This window comes from Condylura cristata, unplaced genomic scaffold, assembly GCF_000260355.1.
Source record: "Condylura cristata isolate star-nosed mole 26May11 unplaced genomic scaffold, ConCri1.0 scaffold00023, whole genome shotgun sequence".
Lineage (NCBI taxonomy): Eukaryota > Metazoa > Chordata > Mammalia > Eulipotyphla > Talpidae > Condylura > Condylura cristata.
In genome coordinates, this window is record NW_004567124.1 from 24901589 (window position 1) to 24927655 (window position 26067).

The window sequence follows — 26067 nt, forward strand, 5'->3', positions numbered from 1 at the left end:
CTTCTCAAAGTGTGATCTGTACATCCCAGGGGTCCTCAGGATCTTTGAGAGCATCTACAAGGTCAAAACTAATTTCACAGTAACACTAAAACATAAGCATAATTTGTTTGGGGGGTTTTTTCACTGATATTTTTTGACATTTGCACTAATGATACAAAAATAATTAACTGCTGACCTGTTAGCACACGTTTAAGATAGTAGTCAACAAACTTGCTGGCGTTCTCCAGCGTATCCGCACAGTGGTTCCTTTGTTTTTTAAAGTCAGTTTCACATTAAGACTGATCTTTGTGAGGCAGTAAAAATTATTAATTCTATTGTATCGTGACCTTTGAGAACATGTCTGTTTAATATGTGCTGTTGTGGGAAGTGTATGTAAACCACTTCTGCTGGGTGCCAAGGCACGGATACCTGGGCTGTCCTGGGGAAAAGCACTTTGTGGTTGTTTAGGTTACAAGCTGAACTGGCCACTTATTCATGCATTATCCTTTCTGCTTGATAAAAATGACTGACAGACAATGGTTTTTCATACCATCTGGTTATTTGGTAGATTTCTGAAAAATGAACAAAGGGAATCTGTCACATCAAAGAAAATAATTTTTTATTAATAACAAAGTTTCTGAGAGAAAATCAGAATTATGGACTACTTGTATCTACCCCCCATGAACTCAGCTTGTCCATACATAATGATTTTTTTTTGTTGAGATTAGGAGTAAATGAGTTTTTTTAATATATATCCTATAAGAAAGTATGTCAGCATTTGTAAAATCTGCATAACTCAGTGAACTAATTTTTTCCAGTTCCTGAAGTTTCTGAATCATGCATGAGTGAAAGATCCATTTAAAGTGAACAAACTTTACTAACAGTAAAGTTCATCAATAGGTTTCTTATTATAAGAAGTTCCAGTTATCAAGTTTTGATATGATATTCAAAGTGATCCATACTTGTCTGAAAATACTATTAAAATACTCCCTTCTCTACCTATATGTCTGTCTGTGAGAAAAGGTATTTTTAGACATATATTTTAACCAGAACAATACATCAAAGCAGATTAAATGCAAGGACAGGTGTGAGTCCAGCTGTCTTCTACTAAACCAGACATTAAAGAGATTTACAAAAGTGTTAGACAATGCATTTTTTTTTAATTTGGAGAAATACTTTTATTAAAATTTGTTATTTATGTTAGCATATAATGGACTTACTGTTGTTTTTAAACAAATGAATACATTTTTAAATTGTCTCAATACATTTTCAAAATTTCTTAGTTTTAATTTCTGATATGATGAACTATATGATGATAGCTTTCGTAAAAATTTTGGAGTTCTCAGTAATTTCTCAGACGAGGAGGAGATCCTGAGACCTGAAGTTTGAGGATCTCTGCCCTAATTGTTGTACTGTGATGAGAATTATTGCAAGTAATAAAACCCTTTTCAAATACAGGACTCTGTTGATCAGGAAACACTGAATTTTTTTTTTCTCTTATGAAATAAAATGATAGAACACAGCTTCTGAATCTCCTGCAACTCTAGGGTCACTTCTTCCCCTCCTCTCCTGAATGTCATATGAAGGAAGTAAGACCAGCACTGGTGGCACAGGTGCTTGTGGATGCTGGCAACAGGCCACTGCTACCCACGTGATAGGTTCTGGGCTCAGTACGTGATAGGTTCTGGGCTCAGTACATCGGCCTTACAGTCTGCCCAGTTTGCTTCTGGGCAAGCTCAGCGGCTGTCACCTAACTGGTGGGCCCATTAGGTCTGTTAAATATGAAATTGGAATAATAATGCCTACATTTCTGGGGAGTTGTGTGGTTCCAGAAAATATATGTAAACTTTTAAACCTAGAACTTGGTACCTAATAACTGCTTAGTGATAACTGCTCTTATTATCACAATTGCTTGCATTTTGCCTCTGAGTTTTGAGACTAATTATTTTTGTCATTCCTGCAAGTCTGGCTTTGCATATTTATGGTATGTAACTGTCTTCCCCTTTTTTTGCAACAGTGCCAGCAGATGTAGCATCACCTGAAAGTGGCAGTAAGTGTAGATGCATTAAATTGCTTTAGCTCTGGGGATGATTGCTCTGTCCTACGATGCAGGATGTAGGGTAGCTGCTGGGACTTAGTTGATCTAGATCTAAGGATGCTATGGACTGGGTTTTATTGCTTGCGCTCTTCTAGTTGACTGTTACTTTTTATTCTCTCTCTTTTTTTTTTTTGGTGAAACACTTTGCCAAGGTACCATTTATATAGGGTTAATATCTTTACAAGTACCTTGTAGCTTCAACAAACTTTTGTGGTGTGGTCCTTTCTGCTAATGCCAAGTGAAGATGCATGAAACCCTTTACTAAAATTGGAGTTGAAAACAACTGAAACCATGACTCAGCATAAAGCCAACACTGTTTTAGATCTCCAACTTCCAGTCTTTGAGGAATTTCCGAAGAGTCCTCTAGGAGAACATCGTGGAACAGCGGTTTGTTGGTATGGCTATTTTAATGTGTTCCTGTGTTTGGAACTGTGAATCTCTCTCTCTTTTCTGTAGGTTGCAACAGGTTTGAAGTAACACTAGAGAAATCCAATAAGAACTTCTCCAAAAAGATTCAACAGGTAGGCAGTGCTGGTGGTTGCTACACTAATATTTGGTTTGTATAAGACCCTGTCAGAGCTGGAACTTTAGTAACATTATTAGAGTTTATTAAGAAGTCAATAAACTCTCTGAATCCTCTGACATCTGTCCTCCCATTTCTCTAGGGATTTGTCATGTCACAAGTAGAATCTGTGATTATACATAAATATAAGTGACATCCTTGTCTCTGGGGCTTTTCAGCCCCTGAATTTTTAGTACCATAGTTACATGAACATTTGCTGATGTCAGAAATGTTGAATTGAATTTGGTGATTTGCTATTTTCCAGATCCATGTGGTTTCCCAGTTTAAAATTCTGGTCAGCTTGTTAGGTAAGAAAAGGAGTTGTATTTGTATTTTATGTGTCAGAAAACAAAAGTTGTTACCTAATCAGCTCTTTCATGGTTAACTTTGTAGTACTTAACAATGAAACTGACATTCCAAATAAGATACAGTAGGATAAAAGTAGTAAAAGCACCAGTATCTGCCATATACTTGAACTTTGTGAATGAACAAGGAGTGTTACCTCATTCATTCATTCAACAATTGAGCGAATAGGATATTGAGTCCTACTCTGTGCAAAGCCTGGATTAGTATTGTGGATACCAAGTTGAGTAAGATATGGTTTCTATGAAACCTATATTGCGATATGAAAACTGAAAATGATAAAAAGTAATGATACAGTAGAAATTTATAAGGTATTACGGGATCTTATACTTTAAGATCTTATATTTTAAGTATAGTCCTTCCTACATAATTCCTACCAGTAGATCATATATAATAGAAGGTACATTATTGTCTAGCAGACAATTAGAATTTTGATAGATGCAGGCAAAGCATTGCAGGCAAAGAAAACAACAGAAACCCTGAAATCTGACCACTTACAGTATGTGGCAGAGAGTAGAAGGTATCAGATGAGAGACAGATCAGATTCAGCCTCCTCAGCCTCCTTGTTTGGAAACCCATTTGTTCATGGAAGGCAGCCATTGAGGCCTTTTCTTGACAAGCAGGGGACTAAAAAGTTGTCTCATGCTTTGTGCTGTTCTGGACAGAAGCCAATTCTGGACAGAAGCCAGATAGTAGACTCATCTTAAACTTAGTGACTAGATTGAGAAAGGAACATTTAAAGTAGCAATTTTCCTGATTAAACTGGATAGGAGGAGGTACAATTGAAGTATTTTGTATGCTTTGCTAGAAAGAAACACTTGCTATGGGTTTATACAGAATCCACAGGGGGTTTCCTCTCTGTTTTGGAACCTGCTAACAAAAAGAACAGTGAAACTATTTCTTATGCAGATATATCACAAATTTCCAGATTTGAGGGCAGATAAATATGACTTGGAAAAGGAACATTTTTACTGAAGCCAACTCAAATTTAGAGGAACAATACATCCAGGGTCAGAAGACCAATTGGCTGTGGGTGATTTCTTAAAAGTTTTATAATGTAATTCTGGTAATGGACCACAATAAATCATCATTAGTGAGACTGAAGGTACATCTCCAACCATTATGTGCCATTTCGTTTTTTGGTGGTTACAGTTTTGCAGGTTTTTTTTTTTTTGGTCTTGATTTTCTATACTAAAGAATTGTAATAATTTAAGTGATGTTTTACCTCCTTCCCAACAGAAAATAACATTTATGTCCATGATCTATTGACATTTCAACAAATCACTACAGTTTCAAAGGCAAAAGGAGCATCACTCTTCACATGTGACCTCCAGGTAAGTGGAGGCAAGATGAAAATTTGACTTTGTATTTTAGTAAATGTGGTCCTTTAGTATATAGTATCTACCAGTGGATCAGATGAGTACCATATATATCCAAACCCAACAGAGACTCCAAAAACAATACTTAATTTTGGTTGGATTAGAAAAATATCCCCTGGCTGTGTGGTTTAAAGTTGAAATATTTGCATTCCCTGTGTGTGTGTATGTATGTTAATTCATATACTAGGCATCTGTATAGCAGGAGCTAACCAAGGATAAAAACACTTGTCCTGGACACCCCATCAGTAGAAAAACAAGACAATATCATGACCATACGTATACTACACTGAATTGACTGTTGTTTTAAACATATCATGTGGTATTTGTCTTTTGGATTTTTTATTCAGGAAAGACAGTGTGTATCAATTCATTAGCCTTACAGCCTTCAAAATTGGCCTCACCCCTGTACTCAACTTTGACTACTAGTTTTTAGTTTTGCTGGTCTGCTTTGACACTGCATTGTTGTGTGCTTAGACATTTTCTTTTCCACCACTTGTTTGAGGGTTGAGAGTGGGCCTGCTGTTCCAAACATATGCTCCTCCCTGTTTCAGCATCTGCTGACTATCATATGTGAACAGTATTTAAGAAAAAAAAAGGAGGAAGTGGTTCTGTGGGTCAAGGCCTGTCTTGAGAGTTTCCTGTCTGCATTATGAATGTCCACGAGATTTGCCAGTACCTTTGACTGGGAGAAAGTATTCCTCTTTTTTTTATTTCTTAGAACATCTAAGAGGATGGCATCTTTCTTTCAACTTGCCAGGCAGTGTGTCTTTGTTTCATAGGGGATTTTCAGATCAGTAGCTATTTCAAGTAGAAAACCTCTAGTTGTCCAGTTATGGGGTCATTATATGTGCATCCTTACTTGCTCTGGGTGTCTCTTCTCAGCATACAGAGACTGGTGAGGAGGTGTTGCAAATGTGTGTGGCTGTGAAAAAGAAGCTACAACTCTATTTCTGGAAAGACAGAGAATTTCATGAATTGCAGGTAAAATTTCACTGCTACCTGATCTGTAGGTTGGGTGGGAGCTGCTATAGAACTTGGCCCACAACTCAAAAGATTTCTAGTGAGGGTCAGGCTCCCGGTCTTGGAGTTCTTCCCCCGTGAATGCTCTGCTCTGAGTACATGAGAGCTTAATCATGCCCTCTTGTCAAAGTCTCCTGGGTCGCAGGGACAATACAGTTAAACATCTGTATGGATTGGTTTACTTCAAAGTAAATTTTCACCTTTCCAAATACACCTGTCCAATTCATGGGTGAATTTTATTTTTATTAAGGGTGATTTCTTGGCTTTGCGCTAGTAGGATTCTATTCAGACAAGGGTGACAGTGATTTTCCAGAGTGGAAGTGGAGTAACAGGCAAGTTTTTTTCTTACAACACCTTTCCAATTGAACTCTTATTTTTTCCTTCAGGGGGACTTTAGTGTACCAGATGTGCCCAAGTCTATGGCATGGTGTGGAAATTCTATCTGTGTTGGTTTCAAGAGAGACTACTACCTAATAAGGGTAAAATTTGTTATTTTGCAAATGTCATCATTTGCCTTGGGGAAGAAGGTTATGAGGTTACCTGAGGGAGATAAGTCTGTGCTCTGAAATACAGGTCAGAAGACTACCTTACATAGGTAGAGCTTTTGGTATAAGGTTTGTCTTTGTGGGGTTATTTTTCATGCTCCCTGCATTTTCTACAAATAAGATGTCTGCATGACTGAAACCAGGCAGAGTCAACTTTCAGTTCTCAATGTAATGAATTACCCTGTTCCTAATTACTGGGACATAATAGTATTGTCCAAAGGCATAGCGTTGTTGTGAAATGCTATCTTGAGGTTTCATTCAGTGTTCAGGAATTAGAAACTAATTTTTGTGTTATTTTAAGTATTTGAAGATTGAGTTTCCTGCACTCCCCCACCTTTTAGTATATTTATTTAAAAAATGATTTTCACTTTTTTAAAAATCTCTAGTCACAACTATTTATTATAGAAAGCAGGAAAATCATCTCCCCACTCAGAAATAATTACCATTAACCATTTGGTATCTGTCCTTCCACCCTATTTATATAAATGTCATGTCATGCATGTATTGTAACCTACTTTTTCTCCTAACCTGAGCAGTGATTATCCACAATTGTTTTTTCCCTCCAATAATGTAAAAAAGGCTGGTGGACCATTTACATCATAGGTTAATCTACCTTTCTTAGCTCCGTGTCCCTGTCATTATCCAGACTTAGCAATCTGGAAGTGTCCTTCTGCCTTCCTCCTTCTCTACCCCTTACTCTGTTTGCCTTTAAGTGTTTACTAGTTAACATATTCCTTTTTTATATTATTGGCATCTCCAAATTTTATCAGCATCAGGGCTGCAATCTCCTTGAGGAATCACTGCTGTGCGCCCCACAGAATGGCATGTGGGTGCTCGAGGGCAGGGGCTGGGAGAAGGGGTGGGCCATGAGGTGGATAGCTCTCACTCCTCTGGCAATCTGGGCTGCCACCATCCCCCAACCAGCCCTTTAAGGGTTGGAACGCTTGCTGTAGGACCAGTCTTTTCAAAATTTATTAAATTTAAAAAGTTTAAATAAAATTCATTCCTTTTGACATACAGTTCTGAGTTTTGGCAGATACCTAGAGTTGTGTAGCTATACATTCCCACTGTCATGACTCAAAACAATTTCATCACTCTAGAAAATTCCCTCATCCTGTCCCTTTGAAGTTAGCCCCTCTTCCTATATCCTATCTTCTAGTAACCACTGATCTGTTCTTCATCTCTTATAGTTTTGCTTTTATAGAATGACTTATAGGTGGAATCATACAGTAAGGAACCTATCGAGTCTACCTGCTTTCACTTCACATAATCCACTTGATATCCATCTGTGTTGTATATGTCACTATATTCTTTATGGCTGAGTAGTGTTCCACAGTATAGATGAGCTATCATTTATCCATTCATCAGTGGAAGGACAAACTTGTTTCTAATTTTTAGCCATTATTAACAAAACTGCTACAAATATTTGCAGACAGTTTTTTTGTGTAAACACAAATTTTCATTTCTTGGGCAAATGTCCAGAAATGGAACTGCTGGGTCATTGGTAAGTTTGACTTGACTTTGTAAGAAGCCAACACCCAAAATGACTGTAACAGTTTGCATTCTCATCAGCAGTGAGTTTGAGTTCTTATTTTTCTGCATCCTGACTGGCACTTGACTTCATTGTTGCCAGGTGCTTGTCTCTGTGAAAGAGAAAGTGGGAATGGCTTTTACATTGAGATTTGTCATAACAAACTCCATAATACTTCCTTAGACCATAAAAAGAACATGATTGCATTCTGAAGGTTTGGGTTTTATCTGGCTTTTCCAGGCTGAGTCCATGCTTTGGCTGGAGAATTGCTTGGTGACTCACTTTGTATCTTCCTGTAGGTGGATGGAAAGGGGTCCATCAAAGAGCTCTTTCCAACAGGAAAACAGCTGGAACCCTTAGTTGCACCTCTAGCAGATGGAAAAGTGGCAGTGGGTCAGGACGATCTCACTGTGGTGCTCAATGAGGAAGGAATCTGCACACAGAAATGCGCCCTGAACTGGACAGACATACCCGTGGCTATGGGTGAGAACAACTGTGCCTGCTGCTTGCCACTGGGGGTGGGGGCTGTGTGTCATATGGCAGAATGGAACCCCACCCCCAGCTTAACAGACTGTGGTTTACAGTGTCATTTGGTCTCTTTTCCCCTTCTTTTCTAGGGTCATTAAAAATAGGCTATTCTGGTCTTATAAGGAAGCTGGGTCTTGCCCTAGAAGTGGAATAATAAGTGAATTTTACATGTTAAGAGTGATTGTTATTTTAACTTCTAGCTATTCTCTGTTTAACCTTTCATAGTTTTATTGAGTCCTCTGCAAATAAACCATATCTTCAAATTAGTGGAATTTTTTAATCATGTGATCTTGTAAATCAGTATTGAAGGGCTTCTGATGTGGTGGTTTCTCACTGCTGCTATTGTAGGTTAGCGCTGCAGTCTGCTTTTAGCTATGAGTCTGCCCTACACATTGGGCATTTCTGTTCCTATACCTGCCTTCAGGCTTCCAGATGGGGGATGAGGACAGTCTTCCTAGGTAGAATAGGAGAATCACTATCTGACAGGAAGAATGCTGTCCTCCTCAGAAAGGTGTGCGTTTTAAACATCCTTTACTTTGTTCTGTTCTTACCTTTACTGCTTCCCCAGATTCCAGTCATTTTGACCATTTCCTTATACACTGCACCGTCATCTGTGCCTTTTTCTTCTCTGCCCGACAGCTCCTGTGCTAACTCATGTGACCAGCCCTTTTCAGACACACTTCCTCTAAGTAGTCTGCTCTCACCCACAGGCAGTCAGTCGCTTCCCCTGTGGCGCTTCCCTCTTGGGCTTCTCTGTCACGGTGCCCACTGTCCCCACAAGCTGCAGTGGTTGTGTGTAGTGGTTGTGTGGTTCTGCTCTTATAGGAGCTCATGTCTTGATCTGCTTGGAGCAGTGCCCGAAAATTCAGAGCGTCTCAGTAAATTCTTGCTAAATAGATGAATCTCCATCAGTGGCAACAAGCCTCTCTGCCAAGTTTTAGAGACATAAAGAGATCCAGACTGTCACTGTGGCTAGAGAGGCGGGAGTACTGACCATTGTTATGACAATCTAAAGGGTTTCTACTGTAGATTGCAATTTTTATTAAATAAGACTATGTGAAAGTAGGCCAGATTTTATTTTTATTAATTTTTTTTTTTAAGATTTATTTATCCATACAAGAACTAGGATATAGGCCATAGGTGCAGGGAGTGAGAAGATTCAGCAGAGACAGTGGGGAGCAGAACAGGCACACTGCTGAGGGGAGCAGCAGGCGAGACAGGAGAGGTCTGCTGCAACATGTGAGTCAGCTGCTGGATTGAACTCTTGCCTCTGTGGCTGCTGATAGCTTGATGGGGCTGAAACTTAACCTCTGCACCATAAGGGAGGCCCCATTAACTAGGCCAGATTTTAAAAGAAGGGAGACATTTTACATGTTTTTATACAACTTAATGCTAGGGAAAATTGTACTTATTTTAAAATGTGCTGGCATAAAAGGAAAAAAATCCAAAAAGCAGAAGCAACATGCTTGTTTAAATTCATATTTTGGTAGGGTGAAATAGATCAATATAATAACAGCAGTAACATTCACTTCAGTGCAAATACCACTTCAGTCTTGGTTTCCTTATTTCTGAGTTCCCTTCTGGCTTTGAAATTATATCATACTATTTAGTTATTGTATAGATTGTGAATATAAATTGGAAACGTTTTTATCAGAAATAGATAATTGGGAAATTAAATCACAGCAAATTAGCCACAGTAAGACTATGATTATGAATACTGTTTATGAATATGTCTTTGAGATTAAATTTCTATATGATAATCATGCCATCTAATGGGTCACTTTTTACTAAATTAAATGTATAGTTCAAAGTTATTGTGTTTCTATTGCTTCACAACAGATATTCAGAACTCTCATCCTGCAGGGCTGAAACTCTGCATATTAACCAAACAGTAGTTCCCCATTCTCCTTCCTCCCCATCTTTTGTTAACCACCATTCTAATTTCTGTTTCTATGTATTTGACTACTTGAGATATCACACATAAGTGAACTCATAATATTTGTCTTTCTGTGATTTGTCTCTTTGACTTAGCATATATGTCCTTACACGTCATCCAGGTTGTAGTATTTGATAGCATTTACTGCTGTTAATACTGAGTAACACTCCATTGGACGTGTATAACATATCCTTTATCCATCTCCTGTTGATGGACATTCTGGTGAACTCTACCTCTTGGCTCTTATTATACCACCGTGAACATAGGTGTCCTAATATCACTTCAAGATCCTGCTTTCAGTCTTCTGGTCAGACAGCTCTGTAGTGCTGTGCTCTCTAGCCCATTATGCCACTAGGGCGGGCCCAGAGTTTTGTGCCATATTTGCTAATTCTCTTCAGTTACATTAAATATCCTTTCCTATACTACCTCTCAAATAAGACTTTATTTGTAAGAATTTTATGGTTTTGTCAACTTTTTCAGTACTTTTGTGAGATTATTCTGCTCTACCGGCATTCTGTCCTTTGGGCTGTCACATGCCTTTCAAAGAGGACAGAAGTGGATATGGTAAATGTTATTTTCAAGAGGCAGAGTTAAAAAAGTTGAACAAAGGGGATTGAACTAAGGAATTTACGCAGGTTCTTTCTCAGCAGGGTAAATCTGGAGTTATGGATAGTTGAATGAAAGTTTTTTTTTTTTTTATGTGATTGTTAACATAGGAAATCAGTGTTAAGATTCACAGCAAGTGTCAAATAGGAAATGACTATCCTGAGAATGTCCTCTGGCTGCCTCCTCTGAACCATTAAATAGCAGGTGGAGCTTTGCATCTTTTCTCTGTGAAAATCTCAAGCAGAAACAACATTGTTCTGCTTGAGAAATGTAGAACTCTTTCTTTGGCATAATTTTAGGGAACAAAGAAGTCACCTTCTTGCTGTTTCTAGAAGAATGATGTATTGGTATGGGCAGCTGTAGTTGGCTTTGGCAGGCCTATCATTGTGACTAAAGACAAAGGAACAGGTGAAGCTTTTACCTCATTCTTAGGGGAACACAGAAGGAGAGGGACGAGGTGACTTGGCAAAGCTGGGTGCCTCCTTTTTGTGTAAGAGCGTTCCTTAAGTGTTACTTAGGCAAACAAACTTTTTTCTTTTTATAACAACCACATTGTAGCATCTTGGCTTAGTATTTGACTAGTGGAGTTTTGTGAGATTCATTAAAATGTAGCTTAGAAATGGGTGACTAAATAAGCCTATAAGCACAAAGCCATGGACTGGTACTGTAACTCAAAATGTTCTCTCTCGTACAGAGCATCAGCCTCCTTACATCATTGCAGTGTTGCCTCGCTACGTGGAGATCCGAACATTTGAACCAAGGCTTCTGGTCCAGAGCATTGAATTGCAAAGGCCCCGCTTTATTACCTCAGGAGGGTGAGGAGTCTACTCTAGCTGCCACATGGCATCTAGTTATCCAAAACTAGAGTCAATTCCTGTGTTATCATAAAACCTGTGCTCTTTTACTAATATCTTACTTTTGCCTCCAGATCAAACATCATCTATGTGGCCAGCAATCATTTTGTTTGGAGACTCATTCCTGTTCCCATGGCAACCCAGATCCAACAGCTTCTCCAGGACAAGCAGTTTGAATTGGCTCTGCAGCTCGCGGTAAATCTTGCTTCTGAGATTGGGTTGAGTCTCCCATCATTGTTCTCCAAAGTGGATGGTTTGGATGTGGGTGCTCATGCTTAGTTTGAACTGGTAATGTTAGGGTCCAAAATCACCCGGTTGTCCCCCGCGACAAAGAACAGGACCAGCGATGCACAAGCAAGCAGAGTTTATTAAGCCAGCTAGCTGGGGTCAAGCCTCCCTGCAGGCACACAGGCCACACAGGGAGAGCAAGACCCAGACCTTAGGAATGTCAGAGAATATATAGGCCCTTATCGGCTGTTACATACATCATAGCCGGTGCAAATTCAAAGAGTAACAAGCTTCACAGCGCTCAAGGACAGATTTCTAAGAACAGATGTCTCAGTCATGAGTCAGGAGCTGATATCAGGGCTAGTTTCAGCCAGTTCCAGGAGCTGGCACCAGGAATGCTATCTGCCTGCCCTCCTTTCTGGGTCCAGGGTGAGTCTGAGACCCAGACAGAGGGGCCTAGGGGCCTAACAGTAGAATAGGCACAAAGTTGAAAGTCAGAAGACATGGATTCTGGGTTTGACTTTGCCATAATATATCTATATAATTCCAAGTGATTTTGCTGCCTTTTAGTTGGCTTTTCTGCTAGATGTGGAATGCATGCCAGCAATAATAGAATACCTTGTAGACTTAATAGAATGATATGATATAGCCTTGAAAATTAAAGACATTGCAGACGCTGGTGTAAAGTAGCAATCATAGATGTAAAGTGAGAGTGGGCTGATGTGATGGCTAGAGGCCCTCTAAAAGTCCCCACCACTAGACTCTTGTGTGGGGGTAAGCAGGCCCCCTTTAGCTGTTCTGAAACAATATCTGGTTGCTGCATTTAGCAGGGCTGCAGCCTTATTTTGTGACTGTCACGGTCCTTGAATCGTGCAGGAATGTTACGCTCAACACGGTATGGACCCTTTTCTTGTCCCAGTGATGCACCTGTTGTCAGCACTCTTCTCAGACCAACTCCCAGTCACGTCTTCTTTCAGATGTGCAGTGCTGCTCCCTGTCATCTGAAGAGTGGGTTTCATTTCAGGAAACAGTCCAGCGCCATTCTGAGCAGTGCTGACTTGGTAAAAGAGAAGAGAGATTTTTATGAGGAGAGTGGTAGGAAAACTTAATGTCCAGACTATCTTAGAAATGATTGAGTTGTAGAAAAGTCATGATGCATTTTTGCTTGAAAAAAAAAAACAGAAAAAAATAACATCATGGTTTTTCTAACAACCCAATACTTCTGAAAGAAAAGAGATCACATATATCGGAGTATCTGTATTCATAGTCACATGGTGGATACTTTTGAAGAATAGCATTTATTTTGGATATATAAGAGTCTACATTAAAAATCAGTCACAGGCCCTCCCTGGTGGCGCAGCAGTTTAGAGCACAGCACTAAGAAGCTTAAGCCACTTCCATATGAGTTCAATCCCCACCTGCCCTGGAGGAGACCACATGGCAAGGCAGACCTCTCCTGGCCCGCCCGCTGCTCCCCTTAGCAGTGTACTAAGTAGATCTGCCTGTTCTGCTCCCCTCTGTGTCTCTGGTGAATCCTTGCACCCTCCGCATCTCTGGCCTGTACCCCAGCTCTATATGTATGAATAAATAAATCTTTAAAAAAAAAAAAAACAGTCACAAACTGGCCCTCCCTGGTAGTGCAGCAGGTTAAAGCCCTGCACTAAGAAGCTTAAGCCACTTCCACATGAGTTCGATTCCCGCCTGCCCCGGAGGAGATCCACATGGCAGGCAGACCTCTCCTGGCCCGCCCGCTGCTCTCCTCAGCAGTGTACTTCGTCGATCTGCCTGTTCTGCTTCCCACTCTGTCTCTGGTGAATCCTCTCACACTCCGCATCTCTCTGGCCTGTACCCCAGTTCTGTATGCACAGATAAATAAATCTTTAAAAAAAAAAATCACAAACAAAAAGCTAGTCTTAATAGCTAAAAGTGTTTAATATTTATAAAGGTGATGTCTTGGGGCATTTAATTTCAGCATTTTATTCTTTTCATCCAACTCAGGTTATACCTTACATTGTTTTATTTCACTTGCATTTTGAAAAAAATGTACAGCCCTGAACCCAACATTTTATCCAAGAAAAAATAACCTTTGTAATCTATTTGCCCCTCTCCAGTTCACCCCTCTCTTTGTCTCCCCTCCAGACATAGCTATTATCCTGAGTTTTGTGTATATCCTGTCCTCACAATTTTTCTTTGGTTTGTTCGTGTGTGTGTGTGTGTGTACTTGAATACTGTTTCTAGTTTTTGAAGTTTATAAGGAAATCATGTAGTACATAGCTTTTTTAGCATCTGTTTTTCTTTATAGGAATGTCTCAGTACACTTAGTGTTTCTCCTGCTGCTAATTGTCTGTTTAATCTTTACTAGAGAAGATGGAAGTAGGTTTCCATTTCTTTCTTTCTCTTTCTTAGGTTTGTTTTGACCAGCACTGTTACAAAAATGGTTGGTTGACATCACGTTAGTTCTGGAGGAAGCTGCTTTTCATTTAAATAATCAAAGAACATACATGAAACTTTCAGAGGACAACTTCTAGACCAAACTCTGGTGTTAACAAAATGTAAAGCAGCATGTTAGAGAAGGAACAGTTTCCCATGGGTTGGAAAAAGCATCCTAATGTTGTACCCTTTCAAGATAGATTGGGAACAGGAAACAGGGTGTGTTGAAGAGCCCAAGGAAATGAAAGAAGTGGAAATAAGTATTTTGGAGCTCATCCTGCCTGCAGCAGAAAGTGTGGCTGAACAACAGGAAATAAGCCACATGAGAGGCTGGTGCCAAGTTCTGGAAACCTTTTGAAGCTTAGCTCCAAGTTTGGCCACGTTTGATGGTAGTCTAGACTAACGTGATGGCAGCAGAAAAGGGAAAGACATGAGAGGAAGACATTGAGAACTATTCTGAAAACAAATTCAATTAATAAAGATTGAGTAACAAGTGATATAATGGAAAGAAGATTGCAGGGAAGAAACAAGGGTAAAGAAATAGTTAACACTAAAAGCTTTCTATCAACAGGACCTTTCCAACTGTGCCAGCTATGTGAAATGTCTTTTATTCCTTGTGCAGCCTGTGCTCTTACGGCCAGGTGCTCTCAGCTTGGCCAGGATCATGCCCTTCTCCCTGTCCTGTCTGTCACCTGCCCAGCCTGGCCTGGATGACCTAGCTCATCCTATACAGCTCCGTTTGTATTCCTCCAGCAATCTGTCTTGTACACACCACCTGGACTAAATTCAGTGCCTCTGCCAAGTGCTTCTGTCATCACTCTTAACCCTGTATTGTTTTGGCCTTGATTATTTTGTTTTTAAATTATGTTCTAGATTGTATTCATATGCACAAATGTCCTTTTTGTTTTGATGTTCTGGGTTTAAATCCAGAAATTCCTTTGCACGTAGTTGTCAATTGTCCTTGCATCCTCTGATCTGTATAGTTCCTTAATCTTTCCTTGTTTTTCATGGCCGTGGCAGTTTACAAGAGTACTGGTCAGGTATTTTGTGAAAAACCTTGTGTAATATAAAGGCATAGTTATTATCAGTGTTATGTTTAGGCTATAAGGACAGATTGTGGGCAGCTACTATCTAGCTGTCTTGTACCTTCTGGGGTATTGTCTCACACCTCGTATATACTGAATAAATATTTGTTCAGTGATTGAACTCTTACCTGTTCTACTCTCGTTAGGAAATGAAAGATGATTCTGACAGTGAAAAACAGCAACAGATCCATCACATCAAGAACTTGTATGCCTTTAATCTGTTTTGCCAGAAACGTTTTGATGAATCCATGCAGGTCTTCGCTAAGCTTGGCACAGGTAATTAATTAGCAAATGTGACCTTGGAATAAGGCACTAATGGAGGGAGGGGACACTGGAAAGGGAGAAATGGTACTGGAAGGGTTATGCTTGTCTCAATTGTTATTCCTTCCAGAATCCTCTGGGTGGCCCTGGTAGTTAACACGTTTACAGTCCTAACTAATCTTAAGAATCTGGTCCCATCCACAGAAAAAGACTTCTAATTTTCTAGGATGATTTACTCCTCATTAGGAAAAAGTGGCAGAAAACACATTTCAGTTCAACAAAGGTTTATGTGTTCTGACAAAAGTCTCTGACCTGGCCCTTCCTGGTGGCGCAGCGTGTTAAAGCGCAGCACTGAGAAACTAAAGCCACTTCCGCATGAGTTCGATTCCCGCCTGCCCAGGAGGTGACCACATGGCATGGCAGACCTCTCCTGACCCGCCCGCTGCTCCTCTCAGCAGTGTACTTTGTCGATCTGCCTGTTCTGCTTCCCACTCTGTCTCTGGTGAAGCCTCTCGCCGCCCTTGAGCCTCTGGCCTGTACCTCAGTTCTGTATTCACAGATGAATAAGTCTTAAAAAAAAAAAAGTCTCTGACCTGAGCTTAGTTGCATTAGACAGTAGGTCATTTTTGAGAGCCATTACTGGGCGTTTTGGCAAGGCCTCAGTGTCCTAAAAACTCTAGCCATCAGAGTTTCATGATGATTAGGCCTCTGAGTTCATATTACCTGTCAGTAGGCAAAGTTTCTGGAGCTCTTTGTGCTCTGTTCTCTACAACATAGTGCAAATAATACCTTTCTCATACTATTAGTGTAAAGATTAGGGAAAGTATTTAGGATAGTGTGGTAATTGCTAGATGCCAGTTAAGTTTTTGCTATTACTATAATTAAGCCTTTTGTTTCTGAATATTCCATTTTTGATTTAGATCAAGCTATATGTATTTGGTTTGAATACATATAATATCCATTAATTCTCTTCATTACTTTTCCTTTTTTCCACCTCCCCTCAACCTTGCCAATAATGAACTGTGGACCCTGTGTCAATTTCGGTTCTTAGGAAGCTCGATTTGGGATGTCCACTATAAAATGTATTAATACTTCTGTGTTCAGAATTTCCCAAAATACAAGATAGGGAGAAAAATCAAGAGACTATTATCAGGACTGTATTTTAAAGAGAGCTTCTGCTGCAGTGTAAGAAATTACAGAAGTGCAGGATTAATTGAGAGTATTTTGAGAAGGGTTACTGAGACCACTTAGGAAGACAGACAGCTATTCTTTTCTAGGCTGGTAATTTCAAGCCCTTATATATATATATATATATATATATTTTTTTTTTTTTTTGTGTGAATTTGTTCTATATAGTCAATATATCAGCCTCTTGCCATGTATGCTGCACACATATTCCCTAGCCTATTGTCTGGTCTTTTTGTTTCAGTAATGTTTATTACTTTTTGACCTTTTCAACTTCAGTGTCTTAGCAGTTTTTTTCTTGGGAAATATTTTCTCCTCTGCTTTTAAAGAGGAAAATTTAATCCTGTGTATGTGTGTCTTAGAATATAGTCATGCACTTCTTGTAACATTTTAGTGAAATATCCATATTGATAGTGCTCAAACTATATGTGTATAGCTCATTGTGTCCTTGTTAAGTAATAGTCCTAACTTTTTTTTAAAAAAAAATCAGCCTGGAACTTAACTTTATTTTGTCCTGAAGTTGCTGGGCTCCTTCTGGGGAATCTTCTTTACCTTCCATGTAGATCCTACTCACGTGATGGGCCTGTACCCAGACCTGCTGCCTGCAGACTACAGGAAGCAGCTGCAGTATCCTAACCCACTACCTGTGCTCTCGGGGGCTGAACTGGAGAAGGCTCACTTAGCTCTGATTGACTACCTGACACAGGTAGGTCTAGTACAGGGGTATGTGGAAAGGACCTGGGAGTTCCAATACCTGCCTCTCTCTGGCAGGGAATTCAGGGCCTGGCATCCATAGATCTGTGGGTGGGCACAGGCTCATTTTGCTTCTTTTTCTATTTTAACAGAACCATTGAGCTAGTTTTTGCCAAATCCTGATACCAGGAAATACAGTTCATGATAAATTCACACAAAACTGTACAGGAATGAAAAAGAGTGAATTTTAGTTGTTAGAACACTAGATGAGGCTTTTTATAACAAATTTTGTTGTAGCATATGTAACACTGAGAAAAAGTACCTGCTGTATGCAGAAAACTTGGAAAATACCAAAAATGTTAAAGCAAACATACAAATCAACTATAACTCTATCACCCAGAGAAAATTAATTAACACTTAGTGTTGTCTTTCCAGATTTGTGAATTAGTTTTATCTGTTGGTTTACTTATTACAAAAAATAAAACAAATTATCTCTTTATCACCTATATTGTTTTAAAAGCCTTATATTGGGAAAGTCCTTCCCTGTCAGTAAATATTCTTCTAAAATGTGTTTTCTTAGGGAGAGTATAAAGATTTAAGTTTTTGTCTTTACTATTATAGACAGATAAATGAAATTTTAAAATCAACACGAAAACATCTCTAATGAAGCCTTTTAACCTCAAATTTCCATCACAGAAGGCTCTTATTTCCTGAGTGCACCCCTTCAGAGTCTCATTTTTCCCCTTATAGTCCTGAAGTGTCGGAGACCAGCTCCAACTTTTGAGGTGTCAGGAGGCAACACAGGCAGGACCCTAAGATGGGAAGGCGTCGGCGTGCAAAGATTCCAAGAGGGGGAGAGGAGTGGGAGTGAGGAAGACACGGGAGTCGGAGTTGGGTGCAAATCTTCCTGCTCTGCCTTTAGCAGAGGTTTATTTTATACATTTCCAGCAGGCAGGGGGATGGCATTAGCATACGAAAGGGGTTAAGATCACAATCACCTTTTTTCTAAGAAAATGGTCTGGGGTCGCAGGAAGAGGAAATTTCTTGCTAATCAAGAAACTTGCTAAAAGGTTTCAAGTAAGTTTTCTACTTTGAAGAAACTTGCCAAAAGGTTTTAAGTAAGTTTCCTTGAGGTCTAGACATAATTTGCTCTGAATAGGAGACATGGGTGAATTTGCTTATCTAAAGACTAGATAGTAGAATCCTGAAAGACTAGCCAGAAAGACTTTTGTGGATTGCTTTGAAGTGTAGCAGGTAAAACTTGACTAGCTCTAAAACAGGCAACCTGGATGAATTTCCATATCTAAAGCCAGACAGTAGGAAGTTTAGGTAATTCTGTAGAGGGAGGCTAGGTGAGATAGCAGAATAAGATTCGGGTTTTCCTCAGTCCAGCAGTGAGAGACTTTGCAGAAACAGCCCTTTTGTTTTTATTGATCAGCCAGTTGTTAAGTCACTTTTGACTTCAGAGGAATTTCTCACCCTGGTGCAGTGCTTGCTTGTCAGGGCAGGCAGGCCTTATGCAGCTGAGGCAATCCAATTGTAGGCTGAAAGTTGCTCAGAATATTTTGATATTACGATTATACAAAAAAGGGAGGTCATAACACAAGTTAGCATGGAAAGTCTGATCTTTCAGAGCTTTTCCTGAGCTACCCGGAATCTGTCAGACGATAGCCGTCGCATAGCTTGTGTCACTGAAGACCTTCAGAAGGGTCTTAGTGTGGGCACCATTGCTGGAAAATTTCCAAGCCAGTTTCCTGCATCTGCCTCTGTGTCAGTGTGGCTCTGGATTACAGGTCTGATCAGGCAGGTGCTTCCCTGCTCTTCTTTGACCCTGGGCCCGAGGGGTGCCGGGCTGTGACTGGCAACCTGTGAGGGCACACAACCTTGCTTCTGTCTGCACACCACATGACCCATATTCCAAATGAGAAGGTTTCTGGCACAGAATGTCCCCTAAGCTGGTGGCATTCTGGAAGGCCCTATAGCGCAGTGTTTTAGCTTTAGGAAGCCAGCACATTCTCCCCTTCCCTGGTCTTCTCCACTGATGTCTGCAGTGTGTAAAGTTGACTAACACTGGTGTTGTGCCAGACAGATGGCGGGGCCTATAGACCACAGGCGTTGCCAACCACAAAATAGTACAGACGGGATGATTCCTTTACATGAAATTCTAGAATAGGTAAAACCAATATTTTATTCCTTGATGGAGGTGGTGATTACACCCATATAATTAGTGGGTTGTTGGAAAAGTCATGACTTTTTCTTCTGCTTTTCAAGCAAAAGTGGGTCATGACTTTTCCGATAACTCAGTAAGTCTGTGAAATAGTAGTAGCTGTGGCAACTTGGCCTTCAGCTGTTTTGATCCTTATAAAATGGTTGCTTATATGAGGTAAGGGTGGATAGGTGTGAGCTGCTTGGAGGTGTTTGGAATTAGCTGGTTGCTCAGGTACCAGGAGCAAGATTTAGCCCTGGCCTTTTCCCCACACTTTTTGGCTTTTGCAGAAACGAAGCCAGTTGGTAAAGAAGCTGAACGACTCTGATCACCAGTCCAGCACCTCCCCGCTCATGGAAGGCACCCCCACCATCAAGTCCAAAAAGAAGCTGCTGCAAATCATTGACACAACGCTGCTCAAGTGCTACCTCCATGTAAGTTATCTGAACACTTGGATACCCACAGCTCCCTGGCCCCCTGACCCAGGGAATGTGCCCCTTTGAGGCACCTGACAGCAGTAAGAGTGAAATCTGCATGATGGGTAACACCTATCTTTGATTGATGCCTGTGAGATTCTTGGAATTAAGAGAATAAGGCAAGAGAATGACCCAGAATTTTACAGGGGACTGGTCTTTTCAGTAAGATTGGGATTGTACTACAAGATAAACAGAAACAATATTCCCTCAAGGAAAGTAGCCTTTTCCTCCCCCTACCCCTCAAAAATACTGAAGCAGCTGGGTGAAATAGTGTTGATGCTGTCAAGCCACTCTCCGTCATCTTGACGATGTTGTCTGTGTTCTCTTGCTTGTGTTGCCCCCCTAACCTTCAGCCTGAGGCAGGCCTGGGCTGGGGGAGGGGGAGGTCTTTCAAGAAGCAGTTTCCACTGAAGTCCTGCTTCCTCTGCAGACCAATGTGGCCCTGGTGGCCCCCTTGCTGCGCCTGGAGAATAATCACTGCCACATCGAAGAGAGTGAGCATGTGCTGAAGAAGGCTCATAAGTACAGTGAACTGATAATCCTGTATGAGAAGAAGGGGCTCCATGAGAAAGGTGACCGGAGGAGGGGCTTTCTTTGACCTGGGAGGGTCTCTTGTACATTGACTGGGGCAACCTACCAAGCCGTGAGACTTTCCCATGGGGATGCACCTTCCGGAAGAGGCTCATGGCCTTCTTCTTGGGCTTGTGGCCAGCTCTGCAGGTGCTGGTGGACCAGTCCAAGAAAGCAAACTCTCCTCTGAAAGGCCATGAGAGGACTGTGCAGTACCTGCAACATCTGGGTAAGTTCAGCTTTTGAAAAGGAAGTGGAAAGGGGTTATAGTCAGGTGGACCTGATCATCTGGCCTTTGGATTCTGCCTGGCCACTTCCATCCGTCTCGTGTGTTTACCCGATTTTGTTCCTCCAGCTGGGGTCAGAATCCCCTGGGATGGAACCACAACCGTCCCTTGGTTTGTAGCCCTGAGTAGGGGGTGCTAAAATAAGCCCTGGGGGCTACTTGCACACCTGCCTCCTCAGTCCTCTGGGCAGGATGCGCTTCACCTGCTGAAAAGTCCTGCTTTTCCCTCTAGGCACAGAAAACCTGCACCTGATTTTTTCCTACTCAGTGTGGGTACTGAGAGACTTCCCAGAGGATGGCCTGAGGGTAGGTCATCAGGGCCTTTGGATTTATGTGTCCACTTGCTTGGTCCCAATTCTACTTAGAACAGCAGTGGATGGAGGGGGTGGGAGGACACGTCCTGTTTCTTTGCTGTTTTAGAGTAAGTGGGGTACCTGACCTAACAGGTCGCACGCAAGCTTCAGGTGCCTGCTTGTGCACCCTCCCCACCCCCCCAAGCCTGCTCCCCTGAGCCTTGCCTGTGTGGGCTGCACTGCAGCAAGGCAGTTCTGCTGCTGGATCTGCGGTTTGTTCCAGCAGATATTCACTGAAGATCTCCCGGAGGTGGAGGCCCTCCCACGAGACCGCGTGCTCGGCTTCTTGGTAGAGAATTTTAAGGGTCTCGCTATTCCCTATCTGGTAAGATATATTTTGATATGAACTAGAAAGATTTAAACCAGGCTGCAGGACCACATAGGTTAGGTATCAGCAGTTGAAGCTGGGGGTTGAGTCACATGGGGACCAGTTGAAAGAAGTTACTTCAACTTGGCAGAAAGAGACCCAGTAAGCCAAGCTGGAAATGTCCCTTTTTGATGATACCTCCTCAAACTAGTAGTGTAGAGAGCTGCAAGAGATGGATGTTTAAGAAAAAAAATGTCCGAACCACATTTGTACAGCCAGACTCGTGTGTGACCACAGGACAACTGAGTGAGTTTTAAGTTCCTGAATATAAACATTTAACCTTAATTACATGGGCTGTTCTGGGGAGCTATGGACAGGATTAATAAAGGAGCTTAGATTGCAAAAAAAATGCCTGATGTTGTGGGTTTTATGGCAGAATTTCCTGGTGGTTTTCGAAAAGCCATCCCTTGGTAATCTTGGCAGCTTAATTAGGGGCCAGTTTGGGTGGGATCAGCTGGGCCTTTTAAATATGAGAGTGGCTGGAGGGTCGGGCTGGGTCTTGGTCAGAGGGTACCAGGCAAACCTGCTATGTCTCACCCAGGAACATGTCATCCACGTTTGGGAAGAGACGGGTTCTTCGTTCCACAACTGTCTGATCCAGCTGTACTGTGAGAAGGTGCAAGGCCTCATGAAGGAGTATCTCCTGTCCTTCCCTGCAGGTACTGTTTCTCCTAGAAAGTAGGGTGGCCCAAAAGTAGGGTGCCTCCTGTGACCTAGGGAAACGGGCCTCGAGCTTCCATGAGGGCCCAGGTGAGCGGGAAGTTCCTCAGGGAGACAGGGCAGAGGGGCCTACCTTTGGCACTCACATGCTCTTGTCTGGGTCTGAACTACTCTGGGCATTGGCCGGGGCAGGAAAGGAGCAGATGATCCGCAAGAGGACAGCTGTGCTGATAAGAAATAAATCTGTAGGCTGGGCCAGAGTTTCTCGCTAAGCAGCTTGTTTCTGTTTGTTTTTAATTCAAGCTGATGTTTGGGAGCCATGTGGAGACCGTGAGGGGTCCAAGCGGACACTACCTGGGAGACCCTTTTTGAGCTCTGGGGTGACATTATTGAGCCCATCCCCCCTCACTGTCCTTACTGACCCCACACTGCCAGTGGCAGCATCTTCTCACTCTGAGTTTGGTTTTCCTTAAAGGGAGAACTCCAGTCCCTGCTGGAGACGAAGAGGGTGAGCTGGGAGAGTACCGGCGGAAACTTCTTATATTCTTGGAAATTTCCAGCTACTATGATCCAGGCCGGCTCATCTGTGACTTTCCTTTTGATGGTGAGTATCTAACTGAGAGCCAGAGTCCTTTTAGCTGAAGGAATCACAAAAGCTGGCTTTCCCCTTCTTACTCTCTCCCAGCCCTTCAAAAAGCTGAGCTTGGGGAAACCACGTTGTAGGTGTCCGGCTCCTGTTCGTTCCTCTCCGAAGACACTTTTGAATTGTGACTGAAAGGAGGCTCTCCTTGGGTGTGAACCATGTGCTAATTAATGTACAACCAGGTTGAAACTGGTTTATTGCTTCAGTGTAGCTTCTTAGCCAAGTTCATTGTGTAACAATTTTTGTAATCCTGTATAATTTATCTGGAAGTGACACACATCTATCTGTCTGGTGTATAAACTGAAGACGAGACCAGTCTTTGCTTACCTGAGCTGAGTGACTGGCATACTTTCAGCACGTATGCACTTGGCTGTTTGAGTGTGTTCTTACCCTGTTTATACAGGATCACAACAAATACAATGTAAAGCAACTCCTAGAATAGCTTGAAAAAAGTCCCAAGTCATAAAAATACTCTCTCCCACTTACATTGCCCCATGTCCATTCCTCTGATGACTGAGCCCTCAGCCCTGCGCTCAAGTAATGGCGGCAGTGGTTCCTTTATTCCTCTCCCTTGCAGGCCTCTTAGAAGAACGCGCCCTCCTGCTGGGACGCATGGGCAAGCATGAGCAAGCGCTCTTCATCTATGTCCACATCCTGAAGGACACGAGGATGGCTGAGGAGTACGTTGGCCCTGCGGTCCCACCTCGAGGGGTTAGAAGCAGGCTGCAGAGATGAGGTTGAGAAACCCTCCCCCACCACTCTTCAGCAGGCACAACATTCCCCTCCCTGAGCCCTGATTTTGGTTCTCACCAGACTGCTCAAGGAGGCAGCACCAGTGATCTCTCTAGGCATGGCTGCTCTCGCCGTGTCTCATACCGTTCTCCCTTGCAGGTACTGCCACAAGCATTACGACCAAAACAAAGATGGCAACAAAGATGTAAGTAGTGAGTGGCCCCAGGGAGCACATGGGCATTTTCCTGACCCTCTTAGCATTCCCAGCTGTCTCTGCTGAGGCCCTGGTGCAGGTGCCAAGATGAGACCCAGGCGCGGGCCCATGCTTTGACGGAGTTTGCACGTGCGTCTTCAGGGAGAAAAGGGGGTCTGTGCGTTCCTGGTTTCCTTGCGGTGCTCTGGCTTATATCTCTTGTTGGCCTTGTGGTTATTAGTGGCGCCCCTAGCCCTTTACTCTCAGAAGAGTCCCCATTTTTGTGATAAATTTTGTGGCTGATTGAGAAGGAACACCTGACGGTTCTGATGAGGCACACAGACACGTGCTGTGTTTAGAATACATGTGGATGGATCAATGTCTGTGGATGTTTTTGTCATCACTGAGGGTGGGGACACTACTGGAGTTTCAAAGGTAGGGGCTGTGTCACTGCTAAATCAGGCACAGGACAGCCTCCACGAAGTTACCCATAAACGTTGCGTGCTCAGGTGAGAAATACTGTGGTCTGGCAGCAGTAGGAAGTGTACCATCTCTTCTTGGGTTTGTCCCCAACTGCCAAAACATGACAGGGCCACGGCCTCCCAAGCCAGAGGATCTTTTTGAGTCATTTTACAGTGTTGGCATTTTGTCAGCAGGATGATGCTAAGCAAATAGCACACATTTGTTTTCTCCTGAGTACTAACCAAGCTCAACCCTGCTTAGCGTCTGAGGTCAGGCACATTCAGGGCAGTGCACCTGTGGACACGTTTGGTTTTTTCCTCAGAGGAAACACAAGCCTGAATTTTTTTCATAAAGGTGAAAGAAAGATGAGTTGTAAATGTTTCACGACAGTAGTAACTAAAAGAGCACCTCTCTTATGTTTAGGCATGTTTTGCTGGGAAGGGGGGAGGCCGCAAGGGGGTTTGGGAGGGTTTTTGTCAGCCTGATGCATGTGGCTTGTACAGGTGTATCTGTCTCTGCTGCGGATGTACTTGTCGCCCCCCAGCGTTCACTGCCTGGGGCCAATCAAGCTAGAACTGCTGGAGCCGCAGGCCAACCTCCAGGCCGCCCTGCAGGTCCTCGAGCTGCACCACAGCAAACTGGACACCACCAAGGTCAGGAGCTCTCTGAGAGGTGGAGGGCCCTGGGCGCAACACTGAGTGAGAAGAGGGAACGGAGAAAGAGGCTAGGATCCGAGAAGTCTGTCATTTCCTTATTCCTGTCCCTCTTCATGCTGGTCTGTCTCTGTTCTTGTCCCTAGGCCATCAACCTTCTGCCAGCAAACACTCAGATTAATGAAATACGCATCTTTCTGGAAAAGGTTTTGGAAGAAAATGCACAGAAGAAACGGTTCAATCAAGTACTCAAGAACCTTCTCCATGCAGAGTTCCTCCGGGTATGAGCCTTCTCGACTCTGGGGTTGTCTGGGGCATTTCTGATAGTCCCTTTAGACAAAGACAGAGCATTGTGTTCCTTTATCTGCAGCTCAAGCTGACCCAGCCACCAACTTGATATTTAGTTACAAGTGTCTCAGTCAGAGGACTCTGTGCAAGGGGGCGCTGGGCCTGTGTAGGCTCTGCCTTCTACTTCCACCAGACCATAGGATGTCACCCATCTCTGCTCTTCCAGGTCCAGGAAGAGCGGATCTTACACCAGCAGGTGAAGTGCATCATCACGGAGGAGAAGGTGTGCATGGTGTGCAAGAAGAAGATCGGAAACAGGTGAGCCTCCTCTGCAGCTGTGCGGCGTCAGCTGGATGTGGGGCCCACTCAAGGCGAATTCCGCCCCTGCAGCCAGAGAGGGAAGCAGCCTGTTAATGTTGACCGGCCACCTCATTCTGATCCTCAGAGGGCAGTCCGTGTTGTCTGTGGGGGTGGCTTCAAGAATTTAAAGGCCTAACTTTGTGGCATGGGACTGTTGACTTCTTGCCCATAAAGCCCTTCCCCTGTGGAAGCTAAAATTTGTGATGTAGATGGTGGGTTTGTAAGACTTGTATATGGCAACCAAGTCCTTATCTTTTAAGGATAAACCTCTGAAGGAAGAAAAGGGTCTTTCAACTGATGGCCTCATGACTTGAATAAAATTCTGAGCCAGCATTGTACTGTTCAAGGCATCTATTCTAGTTAGTCCCTTTGTCTTCAAGACACGTGATTTGTCCTGTTCCTTGTAAGGCTGGAAGGACCCTTATCTTTAGAAAGATCTGATTCACTGTGCTTCATTGGAAGAACTTGAAACATTCTGATGAGCATTGTCAGCTGTCAGGAAGCCAGTGCTGGGCCATGTCCTGCCCCTTCTGTC

The 26067-nt window shown here is 42.4% G+C and overlaps 1 protein-coding gene across 4 annotated transcripts in view; it reads left to right on the top strand.

Annotated features, from left to right (window-relative positions):
- Positions 1–26067, top strand: part of VPS39 (vacuolar protein sorting 39 homolog (S. cerevisiae)) — a 36315-nt gene that overhangs the window by 7947 nt on the left and 2301 nt on the right. Inside the window, exons 3-25 of one of the 4 annotated variants that reach the window (XM_012728594.1) lie at positions 1997–2029; positions 2534–2598; positions 2905–2947; positions 4242–4336; positions 5264–5362; positions 5788–5880; positions 7777–7960; positions 11242–11362; positions 11476–11662; positions 15291–15420; positions 17154–17296; positions 19780–19923; positions 20396–20537; positions 20678–20764; positions 21054–21127; positions 21401–21499; positions 22083–22200; positions 22677–22805; positions 23422–23524; positions 23736–23781; positions 24735–24884; positions 25031–25165; positions 25399–25490. In XM_012728594.1, the coding sequence (XP_012584048.1) occupies positions 1997–2029; positions 2534–2598; positions 2905–2947; positions 4242–4336; positions 5264–5362; positions 5788–5880; positions 7777–7960; positions 11242–11362; positions 11476–11662; positions 15291–15420; positions 17154–17296; positions 19780–19923; positions 20396–20537; positions 20678–20764; positions 21054–21127; positions 21401–21499; positions 22083–22200; positions 22677–22805; positions 23422–23524; positions 23736–23781; positions 24735–24884; positions 25031–25165; positions 25399–25490 (2512 nt within the window). The remainder of the gene's footprint in view (positions 1–1996; positions 2030–2533; positions 2599–2904; positions 2948–4241; positions 4337–5263; positions 5363–5787; positions 5881–7776; positions 7961–11241; positions 11363–11475; positions 11663–15290; positions 15421–17153; positions 17297–19779; positions 19924–20395; positions 20538–20677; positions 20765–21053; positions 21128–21400; positions 21500–22082; positions 22201–22676; positions 22806–23421; positions 23525–23735; positions 23782–24734; positions 24885–25030; positions 25166–25398; positions 25491–26067) is intronic. The other 3 variants (XM_012728596.1, XM_012728595.1, XM_004687882.2) reach the window with 3 other exon arrangements.